Below are 18,561 nucleotides of genomic sequence, written 5' to 3' on the forward strand. Positions count from 1 at the left end.
AGACGTAAATAAAGAGACAATATGGCAATGAAAAAACATAAGTGAGAGGCGTATCCAGTGAGTGAGCAATACAGAGAAAAGTAAAAAAGACAGGAGAGAAAGAAAATGGTCCGAAAGGAAGGAGGCATGGTTGAAAGAAGGCATAAATGAAGAATGGACAGTGGAAAGAAAAAAGGAGACAGAAAGGGAGAAAGAAAGAGAAAAAGAAAGCCTGAAAAAGGATGGCAGGAAAGAAAAAAGTAACCACGAAATTATAAAAGAAACATATGAGGGAAATATCGAAGGATAGCAGGACAACAAAAAATATGGAAAAGAAGAATGAAGCACACGGAGGAAAATTGAAGAGAAGGACAATATAAGGAAGGAAAGAAGAGAAAGAATTTAAGGAGGAAAGTCATAATGAAAAGAAGCGAATAAATGGCAGGAAAATAAGTAAGGAATTAACAGAATGAATGGGGAAATGGACTAAGGAAGTAAACATGGAGAAAATAAAAATAAAGAAGGGCAGAAATGTGGCACGATGGAACTAAAGAACAGTCACAATGAAAGGAAGATAAAAAGAGAGTGAGAAGATGGAACGAATACTGTAAAGTAGAAGAGGGGGAATGATATAAAAAAGGAAAGAAAGGTAAAAAATAGAAGTTAAGAATGTCAGAGAAATGGAGAAGGAGAAAATTAAAAACGAATTATAGGAAAAAAAAGACCACAGAAAAAGGAAAGGACAGAGTAAATGTAACAAGGCACAGAGGAAAGAAGGTATGAAGATGAAAAGGCTGGTAAGCAACAAGTCGCCCTAGGAGGGACTCGAAACCCGGAGAGGCACTGAAGTAGTGAAACTTTGCCTCCACTGCAGGGGTTGCACTTCTGATGTCTGCATTTGGCCAGGTTTGCTGGCTCATATTTTGACTTTTGGATGTCACAGAATGATTTGAATTGTAATACAGTGCTAACCTATCAATGTTGATCTGTTCCACTCACTTCTCTCTTCTAACAGCCGTGCTGTGCTGCAAGAGGTGCTGGAGGCAGACCTGAGCAATGAGGCTTTCCCCTTCTCAACTCATCAAGTCGTGAAGGCTGCCGGTCACACGGTAAGCAGTCAACGCCTGGTGTGATACAGACCCGGATGCTGCGTGCTGATCTTTCTATCCTAGGCCCCTGGTCCACTTCTGCTTCTTGCTCTCCACCACCCTTAGTGCTCAAAGTTTTTGGGACGCCTTTAGAGGAAAGTAGTTCCCAGCCTTTATAGGTAGGTATTTCTTGTTGTGGGCATCTTGGTGTAGGAGAGAGAGAGTACTTACCCCGTACCGCTAACATGTATCCTCCTTGGGTAGTAACTAGCTCTGTTTAGGTGAAATTAACCTGGTTGTGGAGCTGGGGTGGCAGCTGTGGAGAGGAACAGGGGTGGCTCCTCCACTAAGGCGGAAGAGCGTCACACTGCTGCTCTGTGCGCAGTTGAAAAAGGAATAATAAAATGACAATAGTGAATGTTATTATAATTTTTCCATCGTGGCTCAGCTGTTTAGGGGCGTGGCTTGATGTCACAGGAACAGAGGGAGGCGTGGTGGCACTCTCTTAACTGTGCATGACAGTTTAGCCGTCTGTCTTGGGTCGGCCAAACAACCATGCGCACTTTGCATGTTCTCCACAGGCTGTAATGCACAGCCTGGGTGGAAAACATACCCAGACCCCAGTCTCTGTCTGAGTGCCGAACCACGGCACACCGACCAATCACAACGCTGCTGTAACACAGCCTCATGATTGGCTAGGGGAGTCTGAGATCCTGGGTGCTTCTTGGTTCCTGCTTCCTTTCTCCTTCTAGAGTGATGAAGAGGACCGTGAGCCGGCAGCCAGCGTGCAGGTAAGTGGTAATTTTTCCCTATTTTATTTCATTAACCGCTCCCCCGCCCCCTCCTCTCCTCCCACCCGCCCTGCCACCCCATTAAGTACCAGCCACCACTGGAGATAAATGGAGTTAAAGTGCTGGCTGTGCAGTGAATATGTGACTAAGGTGCTGGGCGTGGAGTGGTATGAAGTTGAGGTGTTGGCTGAGCAGTGAGATGCTGGCTATGGTGGTGGGTGTGGAATGGAATGGCGTTGAAGTGCTGGCTGTGTAGTGGAGATCCTGGCTATTGTGCTGGCTGCGGAATTAAATGGAATTTAGGTGCTGGATGTGCAGTGGAGGTGCGGACTGTGCAGGGCGTCTGGCTGTAGAGTGATGGTGGAGTGGTGTTGAAGTGCTAGCTGTGGAGTGGAGATGCTGGTCAGGTTGCTGGCTGTGGAGTGGAATGGAGTTGAGGCACTGGCTTGCAGTTTAGTAGGTGACTGCGCAGTGGGGCTGGCTGTGGATAGAAGGTGCTGGTTGTGAGCTGAGAATCTTGCTGTGGAGGTGCTGGCTCTGAAGAGGAATCGAGTTGATGTGCTGGCTGTGCAGTGGAGAGGCTGGTTGTGGAGTACAATGGAATGGAATTGAGATGCTGGCTATGGAGGAGAGTGGAGTGGAGTGCAGTGGAATCGAGTTGGTGTGTTGGCTGTGCAGTGCAGATGTTGGCTATAACACTGGCTGTGGAGTGGAGAGGAATGGAGTTGATGTATGTGCTGGCTGTGCAGTGCAGATGCTGGGTGTAGCGCTGGCTGTGCAGTGTAGATGTTGGCTGTAGTGCTGGCTGTAGAGTGCAGATGCTGGGTGTAGTGCTGGTTGTGGAGTGCAGATGCTGGGTGTAGTGCTGGTTGTGGAGTGCAGATGCTGGCTGTAAACCTGGTTGTGCAATGTAGATAGATGCTGGCTGTAGTGCTGGCTGTGGGGTGTAGATGTTGGCTGTAGTGCTGGCTGTAGAGTGCAGATGCTGGGTGTAGTGCTGGTTGTGGAGTGCAGATGCTGGCTGTAAACCTGGTTGTGCAATGTAGATAGATGCTGGCTGTGGTGCTGGCTGTGGGGTGTAGATGCTGGCTGTAGTGCTGGTTGTGCAGTGTAGATGCTGGCTGTGGAGAGGAATGGAGTTGATGTATGTGGTGGTTGTGCAGTGTAGATGCTGGCTTTAGTGCTGGCTGTAGAGTGCAGATGCTGGCTGTAATGCTGGTTGGTCAGTGTAGATGCTGGCTGTAGTGCTGGCTGTGCAGTGCAGATGGTGGTTGTAGTGCTGGTTGTGCAGTGCAGATGCTGACTGTAGTGCTGGTTGTGCAGTATAGATGCTGACTATAGTGCTGGTTGTGCAGTGAAGATGCTGGCTGTAGTGCTGGCTGTGCAGTGGAGATGCTGCCTATGGTGCTAGCTGTAGTGCTGGCTGTGCAGTGGAGATGCTGCCTATGGTGCTGACTGTAGTGCTGGTTGTGCAGTGTAGATGCTGGTTGTGCAGTGCAGATGCTGGCTGTGCAGTGCAGATGCTGGCTGTAGTGCTGGCTGTGCAGTGGAGATGCTGCCTATGGTGCTGGCTGTAGTGCTGGCTGTGCAGTGGAGATGCTGCCTATGGTGCTGGCTGTGCAGTGTAGATGCTGGCTGTAGTGCTGGCTGTGTAGTGCAGATGCTCGCTATCGTGCTGGCTGTGCAGTGGAGATGCTGACTGTAGGGCTGGCTGTGCAGTGGAGATGCTGGCTGTAGTGCTGGCTGTGCAGTGCAGATGCTCGCTATCGTGCTGGCTGTGCAGTGCAGATGCTGGCTGTAGGGCTGGCTGTGCAGTGGAGTTGCTGGCTGTAGGGCTGGCTGTGCAGTGGCGATGCTGGCTGTAGTGCTGGCAGTGCAGTGCCTTGGTGACGTTGGTACGGATTGGAGCTGTCTCCGCGTCAGCTGGGCTGCTTCTACCCGTGCAGGGTGCAGGGCGCCGTGGGCAGGCTGCAGGGAGCTGGCACAACAGGAAAGTTATTGCTGATCCCAGGCAGCAGCTTCGCCACCTGTAGGCGCTTAAATCCTCAGTCTGCAGACCCGTGCCCAGTCAATCGATACAGCACTCTCGGCTGTAATTGGAAAAGCGGCTTGAATTGTGTTTTTAGCAGTTATCTCTGCTGGCAACATCGATTGTGAGGACTTGGCTCTTCCGTGTCCATCCCCGGCGCCCGCTATCTAGACAGGCCTCGCATTCCTCCGTTCTTTTCACCCCATCCACCTGCGTTCTCTGCTCCTGCGCCTGCGCATTGGTGCCTCTGCTGATGCACCTCTGCCACACAACCTTCCCTCGTCCAGTTAATGACTCGGAGGCCAGAGAAGTCAGGAAGTGAACGGCGAGGGTTAGGAGCCTTCTTGCTGCCTCTTGAGAGTTCCTCTGGGGACTGAAGAGATGTCTGTTCTGGCACCAGACCACTCACGCCTCAACTCGGACTTCCGGGGGCAGGGGCGATGTGCAAGCTGTGCACCTGCACAGGGCCACCAAACCCCAGGGGCCACCACACCAATATATATCCTTAATATAATAATCCTCTGAGGATGGATACATATTTGCGTGGCGGCCCCTGGCAGGGATTTGGCGGCCTCCGGCTCTTTTGCACTTCCAAACACCCTGACCCCCCCTATTCACTGGCCTCCCGCTCCGCCCCGCCTGGACCCCCTACTTACGCTCCCTGACCAGGGTCGCCATGAGCCTAGAGCCGCCCCTGCCGGGGGCGTGTTGTAGGAAGGATTTATCATCTCTTCACCCTTTTTTGTACCGTTGCATGACCGTTCAAAACACCTTTTTTCCAGACTATTAATTCTCTGTGTCTTCGGCCTAGAACCTATAACTTTAGTACAATTCCATATGTACTTACGTTTTCTTGGGAATGCGGGCCCTAAGTGCCAGATGTACGACACTTTTTAGCGGTCACAAACAGGAAATCGGCCCATTTGCGACCGCTAAATAAGTCAATGGTCTGTAACCTACTACCGACTCGCAAAATGGGGTTTGCGAGTTGTTATTAGGAACGGGCGTGCCAAGGCCGTCCCTTCCTAACAGGGAGTCCCACTAGTATGCACGATTGTTTTGCACATGCAAATGTGGTCGCAAAACAATCGCAGTTACGGACCACTGCCTGCCCTTAAAAAATGAATAGAAAACTTTTCATTTTTTTCTTTTAAACGCATCCTGTTTTCTTTTGAGGAAAACGGACTGCATTTGAAAAAAAAGTTTTTGATTTGAAAAAGCAAACACAGACATGGTGGTCTACTTTTTCTCATCAGGCCACCGTCCCTGTGATATGTGAGATTCCTAAGATGTCGCAATTTGCGAGCTACCTCATTAATATTAATGAGGTGGGTCTTTAACTACCCCATGAGGAATCACAAACCCTGTCTGAGACACTGTTGTACAGTACATTTTGCGAGTCACAAAACATCACAGTTTTCGACTCACAAAATGGAATGGTCATACATCTGGCCCTTAATATACTATTGTTAGACATAGCCTCCGTAGCAACTATTCTCTATATACTTTTTTGCAATATCAACATCTTTTTCGTCTCTTGCTACCTCCATTTATCATCTCTCTCCTACCCGAATAAGCATATGACCAAGGTAAATTATGCAAGTCTTGTTTTCGCTGTACCTTTATCACACTTCCAGACCCTATCAGATCCTATCAGGTAAGAGCTTGCCACCTTACTGAATCCTACGCCATATTGTCCTATTATTACACTCTTACACTTGGCATTAGCACCAATAATGAATGATCTGGCACTATTGCCACATTGAAATGCTATAACCTATCCTCTCGAGATAACCGCGTGAGAGGGTGCTCTCCGGAGAGCACCCCTTACCACGAGGCAACGATATGATTGTGAAGTGGCTTATTAGGGTACTATATGGACAATAAGTAGATCAGAAGGGTACCTGCTTGAAGACACCAGGTATTATATATATATATATATATATATATCAGAGGTGTGGTTGCGGAGTGTGGTAAGTGTTGCCCTTGCTGCCTATTTGATGTCACTTGAAACCCCTGAGTAGAACAGAACAGCAAGCCAGCTGCATTTCAGTATGTTATTTGTGATCACATTCAGCAATGACCCTTACCACTGCCTTCCCTATGTGGTCTATTTGCCACCGAGTATTGTGTCCCATTAAGACTGGTGCAAGGCCTCTTGCTACCTTCGGTAAAGTGCCAACCTGCTATCTCTACCCCCTGTTCGAGGCAACCTTTACTGCTTGGTGGGGCTATCTAGTGCCTCCTGCTGGCAGTGCCCCTAGTTGGTAATTGGCTCTGTGCCCTGAACTAGCCTTGATCTTTAATGAAAGAAAGAATGAATGAAAAACCATTTATAAAGTGCACAGCTGCTTCACAGAGACGCGTCCTGGCGCTAAAGCAGTCGGCAAGCGGAGCTAAAAATGATAAATAAGCATCCTTAAAAGGTGAGTTTTCACACAAGATTTGAAAGCTTGCTCAGAATCAAGTGGCCTCAGGACTGTTGGCAGTGAGTTCCACAATCCAGCTGCCAAAAAAAGAGAAGAATCTACCATCCGATCTTTCTTTACAAATCTTTGGGATGCAGAGTTTTCCTTGATTTATGGAGCAAAGAGCCCTGGCAGGGAATTACAGCTTGAATCTTCTCTGTAAATACAGAGGCCCTTTATGATGTAGTGCACCAAAAGAAATGAACATGGCCTTAAATTGAATCTTTTGCTTAATCGGTAGCCAATGCAACTGTTTGAGGATCTCCTCTCAAAGCAGTTCAAAATCAAGTGGGCCGCCACATTCTGTACTAACTGAAAAACCCTAAATAAAGCATGTTTGCATAGTCCAACATAGAAGTGACCAAGGCATGCACCACCACTTTCCTGGTGTGTCCGGTGAGTAATTTCAATGTATTTTTTAAAGATCTTAGAGATGCAAAGCAAGTGGCTGTAATAGCCATTATATAACGTTTAAAAGATAAGTCTTTGGCAAATTTAGTACCCAGGTTTCTTGCTTCTGATTTGGGAGTAGGTCATTCTACAAGATCTTTAGGTCAGAAGGCTCTAAGAACCGGGAGAGTGGAATCCCCAAACACCAGAATTTCATATTTATCTGAATTAAGTTTCAGACAGCTGTGTTTTATCCAGTTGGCCACCATGGACAGGCAGCCATGAAAAGTCTCCATCATCATAGTCCTATTTGCGGAAATGACAGCATTGGCAGGATGTAATCTGCTTAAGGGACCAGGTTGAATCCCCATTGTTCCGCAGCCCTCCCCAGCGGGGCCATGCTGCTATGCTACCCAGGGACACAGTGCAAGGAGATGTATTATTTTGCCTGGTCTGCCAGTCATCCTCTCTAAGCCTGTCTTCGGGCTGGAATCAGAGTTCTTGCTGTATGTACTGTGCTTACCTGCCGGCTTATAATTAAGTTTAGCACTTTAAGTGCCTTAGAAGGTATGAGAGGGCCTTTCCTGTATGACTATAATTGTTAGAGGACAATATGCTAATAAGGGCATTTTTAGCTCTCGCCTGTAGACGGCTGTAGCTGACTGTGAAGACTTTGTTACCAGTACACTCATACATTGTGCACATACAGTCCACAGAGAGTGGGCTTTTGGTCAGCACCCTTCCTCCACTGGCTGTTGGTATTTTCTCAGATTGGTTGAATCGGCTGTTCTTAAAGACATGGCATTTCATGAACGTTTGCATGGCTTTACCACTATTTTTTACTTTACTTTTTTTTGATAGGATGGGGCTTTAAGTTCCTTGTAGTAAACTCTCCCTGTTTCCCAGATCACCGTGCTCCCCCTGACTGGCTCAGTACCCCCAAGCAGGATGTGGCACGACCACAGCATGCTTCCGTCCCCCGCCTCATTTATTTGGTTTGCCAAAGCTTGTTGAATTGCATAACACGCATTGACTAACCCAATAGTGTTGTCCAGTCATGTGGAATGAAAGCCACATGGGGGGAAAGATTGACAAGTCCAATAGGTTGGCACCTGGTGTCACAGACACAAACGTTTGACTGTGCCAATGTTTGTTTGTAATGTAGCCTAGAAACAGAATTATTTTGGGGCTTACGACATGTGGTACTGTTGGAAAGAAAATATGTGGTTAAACCTGGGCTGTTAAACATATGCCATTCCTGTTTTGAAAAAAAACGTGTACTCACAATTTGTCGGGCAACGGAAGGATGGCACAGGGTAATGGAGTGATTTGCAACCCATCATACAATTTCTACAACTAGGGGAAGCTGGATTAGAACTCCAGTTTTTATCAAAACATAAAGCCAATGACAAACCCTTCTTTAAACGGGCTTAATTCAACAGTTTGCCCCGGCAGAGGGGCAGCGTAGAACTTTAAAGCAGTGCAAGATAGTGCCGGCCTGTTTGGCTGATAGAGAACATGTTGGTTATGAAGAACCCGCTACTAGGACCTCTGCAGTTCTACCTAGTGATGAGAATGGTATGATGATTCAGAAAAGGGGGTGGTGATGAACAGAGTGTCTGAATTAAGCAGACCACTCTTACCCAGTCCAAAGATCAGGGCTTGATCCATTACCGTTATTTATCTCACTGCCCCATCCCAGCTCAGAACCTGGCTATATGCAAATTAGTCTGTCCCTGGCCCAGTGCATCATGGGAACAGGGCAGACCAAACTACCAAGCCAATTCTTCACCAGAAAGGAGACAAGCTACCGGGGACCAGTTTCTGGCATTTCAGCCTCTTCGGCCCGGCTTGCTTGAATCCTGATGGAGCAGTGAGAAAGGGACTCATGTCTGAGTATACCCTGCCACACCTATAGTGGCCAAAAACGATTCAGAAAAGGGGGTGGTGATGAACAGAGTGTCTGAATTAAGCAGACCACTCTTACCCAGTCCAAAGATCAGGGCTTGATCCATCACCGTTATTTATCTCACTGCCCCATCCCAGCTCAGAACCTGGCTATATGCAAATTAGTCTGTCCCTGGCCCAGTGCATCATGGGAACAGGGCAGACCAAACTACCAAGCCAATTCTTCCCCAGAAAGGAGACAAGCTACCGGGGACCGGTTTCTGGCATTTCAGCCTCTTCGGCCCGGCTTGCTTGAATCCTGATGGAGCAGTGAGAAAGGGACTCATGTCTGAGTATACCCTGCCACACCTATAGTGGCCAAAAACGATTCAGAAAAGGGGGTGGTGATGAACAGAGTGTCTGAATTAAGCAGACCACTCTTACCCAGTCCAAAGATCAGGGCTTGATCCATCACCGTTATTTATCTCACTGCCCCATCCCAGCTCAGAACCTGGCTATATGCAAATTAGTCTGTCCCTGGCCCAGTGCATCATGGGAACAGGGCAGACCAAACTACCAAGCCAATTCTTCACCAGAAAGGAGACAAGCTACCGGGGACCGGTTTCTGGCATTTCAGCCTCTTCGGCCCGGCTTGCTTGAATCCTGATGGAGCAGTGAGAAAGGGACTCACGTCTGAGTATACCCTGCCACACCTATAGTGGCCAAAAACGATTCAGAAAAGGGGGTGGTGATGAACAGAGTGTCTGAATTAAGCAGACCACTCTTACCCAGTCCAAAGATCAGGGCTTGATCCATCACTGTTATTTATCTCACTGCCCCATCCCAGCTCAGAACCTGGCTATATGCAAATTAGTCTGTCCCTGGCCCAGTGCATCATGGGAACAGGGCAGACCAAACTACCAAGCCAATTCTTCACCAGAAAGGAGACAAGCTACCGGGGACCGGTTTCTGGCATTTCAGCCTCTTCGGCCCGGCTTGCTTGAATCCTGATGGAGCAGTGAGAAAGGGACTCATGTCTGAGTATACCCTGCCACACCTATAGTGGCCAAAAACGATTCAGAAAAGGGGGTGGTGATGAACAGAGTGTCTGAATTAAGCAGACCACTCTTACCCAGTCCAAAGATCAGGGCTTGATCCATCACCGTTATTTATCTCACTGCCCCATCCCAGCTCAGAACCTGGCTATATGCAAATTAGTCTGTCCCTGGCCCAGTGCATCATGGGAACAGGGCAGACCAAACTACCAAGCCAGCCCCATCCCAGCTCAGAACCTGGCTATATGCAAATTAGTCTGTCCCTGGCCCAGTGCATCATGGGAACAGGGCAGACCAAACTACCAAGCCAATTCTTCACCAGAAAGGAGACAAGCTACCGGGGACCGGTTTCTGGCATTTCAGCCTCTTCGGCCCGGCTTGCTTGAATCCTGATGGAGCAGTGAGAAAGGGACTCATGTCTGAGTATACCCTGCCACACCTATAGTGGCCAAAAACGATTCAGAAAAGGGGGTGGTGATGAACAGAGTGTCTGAATTAAGCAGACCACTCTTACCCAGTCCAAAGATCAGGGCTTGATCCATCACCGTTATTTATCTCACTGCCCCATCCCAGCTCAGAACCTGGCTATATGCAAATCAGTCTGTCCCTGGCCCAGTGCATCATGGGAACAGGGCAGACCAAACTACCAAGCCAATTCTTCCCCAGAAAGGAGACAAGCTACCGGGGACCGGTTTCTGGCATTTCAGCCTCTTCGGCCCGGCTTGCTTGAATCCTGATGGAGCAGTGAGAAAGGGACTCATGTCTGAGTATACCCTGCCACACCTATAGTGGCCAAAAACGATTCAGAAAAGGGGGTGGTGATGAACAGAGTGTCTGAATTAAGCAGACCACTCTTACCCAGTCCAAAGATCAGGGCTTGATCCATCACCGTTATTTATCTCACTGCCCCATCCCAGCTCAGAACCTGGCTATATGCAAATTAGTCTGTCCCTGGCCCAGTGCATCATGGGAACAGGGCAGACCAAACTACCAAGCCAATTCTTCACCAGAAAGGAGACAAGCTACCGGGGACCGGTTTCTGGCATTTCAGCCTCTTCGGCCCGGCTTGCTTGAATCCTGATGGAGCAGTGAGAAAGGGACTCATGTCTGAGTATACCCTGCCACACCTATAGTGGCCAAAACGATTCAGAAAAGGGGGTGGTGATGAACAGAGTGTCTGAATTAAGCAGACCACTCTTACCCAGTCCAAAGATCAGGGCTTGATCCATCACCGTTATTTATCTCACTGCCCCATCCCAGCTCAGAACCTGGCTATATGCAAATTAGTCTGTCCCTGGCCCAGTGCATCATGGGAACAGGGCAGACCAAACTACCAAGCCAATTCTTCACCAGAAAGGAGACAAGCTACCGGGGACCGGTTTCTGGCATTTCAGCCTCTTCGGCCCGGCTTGCTTGAATCCTGATGGAGCAGTGAGAAAGGGACTCATGTCTGAGTATACCCTGCCACACCTATAGTGGCCAAAAACGATTCAGAAAAGGGGGTGGTGATGAACAGAGTGTCTGAATTAGGCAGACCACTCTTACCCAGTCCAAAGATCAGGGCTTGATCCATCACCGTTATTTATCTCACTGCCCCATCCCAGCTCAGAACCTGGCTATATGCAAATTAGTCTGTCCCTGGCCCAGTGCATCATGGGAACAGGGCAGACCAAACGACCAAGCCAATTCTTCACCAGAAAGGAGACAAGCTACCGGGGACCGGTTTCTGGCATTTCAGCCTCTTCGGCCCGGCTTGCTTGAATCCTGATGGAGCAGTGAGAAAGGGACTCATGTCTGAGTATACCCTGCCACACCTATAGTGGCCAAAAACGATTCAGAAAAGGGGGTGGTGATGAACAGAGTGTCTGAATTAAGCAGACCACTCTTACCCAGTCCAAAGATCAGGGCTTGATCCATCACCGTTATTTATCTCACTGCCCCATCCCAGCTCAGAACCTGGCTATATGCTATATGGTATGATGGCTGGAATACAAGAGACCCAGGAGATGGAAAAGAGTGAGAGAAATCTAGATTCAACCTGTATATTTTTGTTCATTATTTATTAATTTGGAAAAAATTGAAATGTGGTAAGAAACCCAGGTCTGGTATGATTTTGTGAAATTGGGGAGCTGCAGAAGGATCCTGGTGATGAAGAAAAGGGACTAGAAGAACCAAACGGGATACTTAATGGGGGTGATTGGATTTTAAAAGGTGGGGGAGCGCACAATTTCACCAGCATCCACTGATCATCACAAGGGCATCCCAGTAAGATGTGAATTGGTTCCAGGAAGTTGCTCAGGATTCCTAAGGGTTTTGCAAAGAAGTTGTAAAAGGAGGAGCGACCATGAATTGTTGTGGAATTGATCACTCATCAATCAAAAGGGAGGAGAACATACTGGAGGACGCGTGCTATGAAGGTACTTCTTGTGTGGTTGGGGACTGGATTCTTAAGACACATACCGTGGAGTCGTACAGAATCCTTTTGGGAGATGGGACAGGAGCGGTCATTGGAATCCAGGAAGCTGGGTACGGACCATGCACTTGAGTTTGAGTGGAGGAATGGAGAAAGCCAGGTAGGGACGAACATGCACCAGGGCGGGTTGTTGGTACAGAGAGGGAGAGGCAGATTATGGAAGGTGCCAACTTGCAAAAGTTGATTGGAGATGGTACGAAGAAAAACCAAAATTTTGTGTTCACAAATAGGTTTAAACAGGCCCTGTCAGAGGCTTAGAGGCGCCTTGGGCACATGGCAGGGCAATAGCTCGCTAAATCTTCCCGACGGCCCCCCAGCGCCTAGAGACCCTTACGGGTGATTGTGCGCTTTACAAATGTGGACTTTACTTTACTTTACTTTACTCAGCATTCCTCGTGTCTGGCTTGATGGCATCCTATCCTTCAAGGTAGAACAGATGTGGTGTGGGCACTGAAGTCTTTGCTTCCTGCTCCAAGACTCCTTGACGCATGCGCTGTAGAGGGCCAGTGCCACGTGCATTACACCTTGGCAGAGTTATACGCGCCCCATCCATTTTGTTTTGTCTGCTGTCTATCGCAGTCAGATAGCTGGCTTCAGTCCGTGGTCGCGCAGCTTTGGTTCATCTTTCGTCCTCGCTTTGCCGGTGCCAACCCTCCGATCTGCCTGGCACTGGCAGAACCCGCCTCTTTATTAATTGCTGCGGCTGCGGCCCCGTGATTTTCGCTTCTTGTTTAAACACTGGTCTGGCCCTCGGCTGTGCAGGATAAAGCGGCGCTGATTTAGTGTGTGTGGCAGCGCCTCTCTGGAGACGTGTTATCTGCCGCAGAAAACACAATCAGACCCCTGCCCGTGCCAGCTCCGTGTCCCCGCGGATACTAAATCAGTGCCCACGGGCATGCAGTGGGATCTGCGTGTTTTCTGAGCAGTTGATCGGATTTGGACTGGCAGAACGCACTCGTGCGTGGGCCACTGGGCAGAAAAAAGAACTTAGAAGAAATACTGGTGAATGTTGCTCTCTGGGTTTAGAAAGTTGATGCATGGTCCCCTTCTCTTTTTGTATGGATCTTTGCTTCATGTGCATATTACTCCTTCCTCATCTTGCTGTGCTTGTATTCAGGGCCGGCGCTAGGCATGGGCAGTATGGGCAGCTGCCCAGGGCCTCGCGCTCAGCTCAAAAACATTGGGCCTCGCTGGGGCCTCGCTTCCACGTGAAAGGCTGCATTACAGTCAGGCCACCTGCTCCTCCGGGGCCCCCTCCCCCCTCCCCCTCCCCTCCGATCACTGCAATTTTACATGTAGCTAATGAGGTGCCAAAGGCGTGGTGTCAACCCTGGGATTACGGGCATGGGGGGATGGGAAGAATGGCCGGGGGTCTTGGGACGGCAGGGAAGACTATTGTGTGTGAGCAGGTCAAGGGCGGGGCTGTGCTCTGTTGAAAATGTGCCTTTTGCGTTTCCACGTAACAAATGGCCCTTTTGTTTTCAGGATCGGCTGAACAGTAATAGGTGAGGAGAGGCGGCAAAGTAGAAGAGGTAGAATCTGCGGCTGAGCAAAGTTTATAGTCAAAGCCACACACCTCTTCTAAGCCCTGGGCTTCCATGCTTTGGATCATGGCCCAAGTGTGGGGCCCCCTTCTCTTGGCCTCACATCCCTTGTCCAGCGCAAAGAGGCCCGGGTAGGAGAGGCCCCTCTCTTGTGCTGTGGATCAGAGCTCTAGGCCCTAGCGTGGGGCCCCCTGCCCTGTGACATACAGTAATTATTCAGAACGGTGACACCGAGGGTAGGGCTCCCCGCCCCATGGAACTTTGTAGCACTAAAGTATGGCTCTGAAGCCCATGGCACTAAACACTTTCCCCTGGGCTTTGTGCGCATCGAGCAGCTTAATAGAACTGAGGAACTAGGTTAGAGTCCCAGCGTCTGCTGAACATCCTGTGATTCTGGGCATATCACTATTTCCACATGCCCAAAAAATGAAAATATCCTTTTGTAAGGTAACTGGTGATCATGAAAAGCTCTCTAATGCCTTAGAGCTTAGTTCACATAATATAAAACTGCAAATCCCCTCACGTTCTGGATCCGTGTGAGGCATGCCTGTCTTTACTGCCACGGTCCATGTAACACAGCAGAGTTCTAAATAACCCTGCTGTTGTTCCAAAGGTAAAGGAGCAATGAAGATGCTTTTGAATTATTGATTTTATGTTGTCACATTTGTTGTGTGTTTTGACATCTGGGTCTGTGCTGTACCCTGCGCTTTAGGAGATAAGTGGATGGGAGAGTGCGGAGTGAAAGTGTGAAGATAACATATAGCAATGGAGGGGAAATGGGAAGACTTCAAACGTGAGACAATATGTGTTAAGAGGAGAAAGGTGATGAAGAGACAAGATGTTGGAGGGAGGCTGAGAGAGGAAAGCAAAGGGGATAGTTGAGAGAAGTAATAGGAGCAACACACTCTGACTTTGGGGAAACAGTGTGCTTAGACCAGGTGGAGACAAGGAAAAGTGTAAAGAAATAAGGTACATGCCGTATAGGAGATAAAGAAGGATATAGGTGCTGGAAGTAGGAGTGTGGGGGGGGGCAGCTGCAGTACCCCCAACTTTAAAATGCTGGAGTTTGGAAGGTGAATGAGCAATAAAGATGCCTGTAAATTTCAAAGACAGACATCAAATGTCAGAGGATGTGTTCTGACAAATTGCTGCCTATTCTTTTAACATAGAGATTGTTTTCTTTTCTTTGAGTGCAAACTGAGGGGACTTTACAAATTGATCTATGTGACAATCTTGCTGATGTAAAAGGAAAGGCTATAGGATGTCATTTTTTTCTAACACACAGTAAAATTTAAATATATAATAGTGTCAGGTGAGAAAAGGCTGGCTTGGAGGTTGGTTGTATGTCACTAAGTGGCTACCTGTCAAATTTCCCTGGTCCATGCAAGATGTGCTACTACAGCCCAAGTTTTTATTTTGATTTCTGGTACTTGTAGTTGTGTTTATGCCATTATAAAGCAAGACAACAAGCCCCAGAAATCAAAGAAAAAACCTGGACTGGAACAGCACATCATGCAGTGGCACCATTTTAGTTGCCAGGTCTGAAGTATATAGACCTCTGGGCCAGAACAACAATAACGGACTCTCTCAGAGATGGTAATACAAATTCTCGTGTCGAGGGTTATGGTCCGTAATCTCGCCACTGTGTGGTGGCCTTTCGTTTTACAGTGGGGAGGCGGGCCCCGGAGAACGTGGCCAACAGCGCAAATTACACCATTCATCATATTAACAACATCACCGCCGGCTCTGTAGCGAGGGAGGAGTGCACGCAAAGTGGCGTGAGAATTTCGCTGAAAAGGGAATGTAAGCACGGGAAAGCCTGAGAGAGGGTAATTACGGTAGGTGACAGAGTAGGAGAAAAGTAAATATGTGGAAGTGAAGGAAAGGAAAAATACCAAGGGAAACAGGATAAAGTGGGTAACAGCACAAGATATAATAGGGTAGAAGAGAAGTTGAGCATTTAGCAAATATAAGGAAGAGAAGCTGAGGAGGTTGTGAAGATGTCGGGGTGCACACTGAAAGGAGAGGGTAAATGTAAATGGACAACTAAGTAAATGTTTGGGCGGTGGCACAAGGACCGAGGAAGTGAAGGACACACTGCACATTATTTATGGTCGTCTTTAACTACCCAACCATGGGGCGGGGAACACTTTTCTTAGCTTTCGTTATGGCCCATCGAAGAATCACTGCACCATTGCGAGTGAGCAAGTGATGGATGGAGGGTAGCATGAGCGAGACGAGGATGACGTAAGGAGAAGAGAAAGTGTGGCCAGTCCAGGGCATCTTGAGGAAGAGAAGAGGGGAATGTGATGGAGAGAGAGATGTTGGAGAAAGCCAGTAAGGAGGAAGTGAGAAGAGAAAGTCCAGAAAAGTAATCATGTGGATGAACTGGGGAGAAAGAGTGCTGGAAAGAGAGGGCAATTAGGCAAAGAAAAGGGGGAAAGGCTAATAAGGGGAAGTGAGGACGGATATTGAGATTAAGGGAGAAGAGGGTGTGAGAAGAGAAAGATATTTGGGGAAGGTTGAGCGAGAGGAAAATGTGAAGGGAGAAAACTAATAGGTGAACTGATGGAAGAAAACGCGAGAGGGAGAAAACTGATGAAGAAAAGAAAGTGACTGAGAGCTAATATGAGAGGAGAAAGTGAAGTAAAAACAAGGGTAACAAATAACAAGCATTGGCCGTGCGGCTGTTAAAGTAACGCGGCTTACACTGGCTTCAAGTGGAAGAAAGGGTAGAATTCAAGGCACTTTACTTGGCGCATAGGGGAATCAACTATAATGGACCCTCCTCGATAGTGGCTCTTCTGATGCCTTACACTCCTAGCAGTACCTTAACATCCTCCAATGATTGATTGCTAAAGGTCAAAATGATCAGATTGGGGGTTGTATCCTTCTCGCATTTGACCCCTATGGTTTGGAATGCTATGCCCACTGAGCTCAGAAACTAAATGAACAAGACCCGATTAAAAAAAATCCTTAAAACAAGGCTTTACCCCCACTTGCTCTAGACATGTACCACCTCAGAATCCCGCTAGTGTACACAGTGATCCACTCACGCAGCACTGGGAAGCCCCCAGGCGGCTATCTGCTTAATAAATCTGCATAGAATAAATCTACATAGCATAACTTGAGGAACACTGTTACAGGGTGGTAGTGAGGGAATTCATAGCGAAGGAGCTCATTGGCGAGGCGACCAACTAACATTGTCGCACCGACGGCCACCAACACTAACGCCGGCACTGGATGTCCCAAATTAGAGGGGCCTCACATCATCCCTTTCGCCCAGGGCCCCAAAAGTCCTAGGACCGGCCCTGCTTGTATTCCTTGTCCTTCATTCCCCCTATCACGTAATTACTTTCCTGCCTCTTTTTTTCCGGTCTTACATGCTTTTCTTCTTCTTCCCCCTTTCCTTCCTTTTGCCCTTCTCATTTGTTTTCATTTTGTTCTGCTCTTTCCTTTGTTCTTTTCCTTCCCTTCTCCTCACATACCACCCTGACTTCACGTTCTCTCTTCCTTCATGCGCATTCTCGTCCTTCCTTCTGCCTTACCTTGCAGTCTTCATTTCCGTCGTTCCGTTCCCCCTGCTCTTTCCTTCAACTCCATTCTATCTTCACCTTCTCATTCTACACCAGTTCCTCCTTTTCCCTTTCTTATCTACATCTCGTCTCTCTTCCTTACCTTCCTTCTTCCTGTCCCTGCTCTTCTCCTTGTCCTTTTTCTTTCTCTACCTCACTCCTTTTCTTACTCTCCTCCATCTTTGTTTATTCACCCCACTTTTCCTTTGTTCTTTCCCTCACTGGCTTCCTTCTGTTCCATCTTTTTCACCCTCCAGTGGCGTAGCTAGTTGGACCTACTGCCACCCGGGGCGGCACCGAAGTTTGTCGACGGAGTTGGCCTAACGGCTAGGTCGCTCGACCTCGGACCTGGAGGAACTGGGTTCGAGCCTCGGTAACTACGCCAAAACCTCCTGTGATTCTGGGCAAATCACTTAATCTCCCCGTGCCTAAAATGAAAGTAACTGGAAAACGTAAAAATGTAACGTAACTGGAAAAATATGTAAAGCGCTCTGATACCTGATTCGGTTCGGGTCTAGTTCGCGCTATATAAAACTCTGCAAAAAAACAGAAGCAGTCAAAGGGCCATTTTCCTTGCTTGCAGCAGGGGTCCTGGCATCCTTGCTACGCAACTCAGTGCTTTAAATGGAATCAAATAAGTGGAGGTATTCACCAAAAGGAGAGGTGGATGGAGGGGGCCGGTGGGCATAAGGGCAATAATTGTAAGAATGCCGGAAGTATCCATGAGTTATTACACTAATAACCATTTACTTAGCCCTTACTAATACGCGTTTATTACTACCCAGTGTATCCCTTTTTGAGTAACCTTAAAATAACAAAAGATTGAGGAAAAAACGAGAAAGCTACAACTATATGCCTTGTTGTTTACATGCAGTTCCTTGATCCATGGTCATAACCCACTAAGGTATGTGATCAGGATTTTAACTTGAGACCAGCAGGTAATTCAAGGATCTCTGCAACATTAACAGAAACCACCTGAGCCTTCTCCATAAATACCATATCAGATGCATGATGTGCTTTCCAGCAAGCACATTGACCCGTTAAGCAATTTTATGGTTAGTTGAAGCTCTGATTAGAATGAACTCCGATCTTTCCAGCAAATGCATTTACCACCTCCTGCTTGGTATTTCCTCTTCAGGCCTCAGAAGGCCTCCAGTGTGGAGGCTGCATACTTTGTCAGGATGGATCTTAGCCCTTATCTAAACTGATGCCAAGAGATATAAGGATTCACTGCCAGCCTAGATGAATGCCTAGATCCTACGCCAGAAGCAGTGCTCTGAAA

General features: G+C 48.0%; 1 protein-coding gene across 1 annotated transcript in view; it reads left to right on the plus strand.

The window, feature by feature from the left end:
* The window catches only part of SARDH (sarcosine dehydrogenase), a 741,717-nt gene that overhangs the window by 560,768 nt on the left and 162,388 nt on the right, over nucleotides 1-18,561 (plus strand). The window contains exon 17 of the mRNA XM_078641957.1: nucleotides 995-1,088. Within this exon, the coding sequence (XP_078498083.1) occupies nucleotides 995-1,088 (94 nt within the window). The remainder of the gene's footprint in view (nucleotides 1-994; nucleotides 1,089-18,561) is intronic.

Source organism: Lissotriton helveticus, chromosome 5_1, assembly GCF_964261635.1.
Source record: "Lissotriton helveticus chromosome 5_1, aLisHel1.1, whole genome shotgun sequence".
Classification (NCBI taxonomy): domain Eukaryota; kingdom Metazoa; phylum Chordata; class Amphibia; order Caudata; family Salamandridae; genus Lissotriton; species Lissotriton helveticus.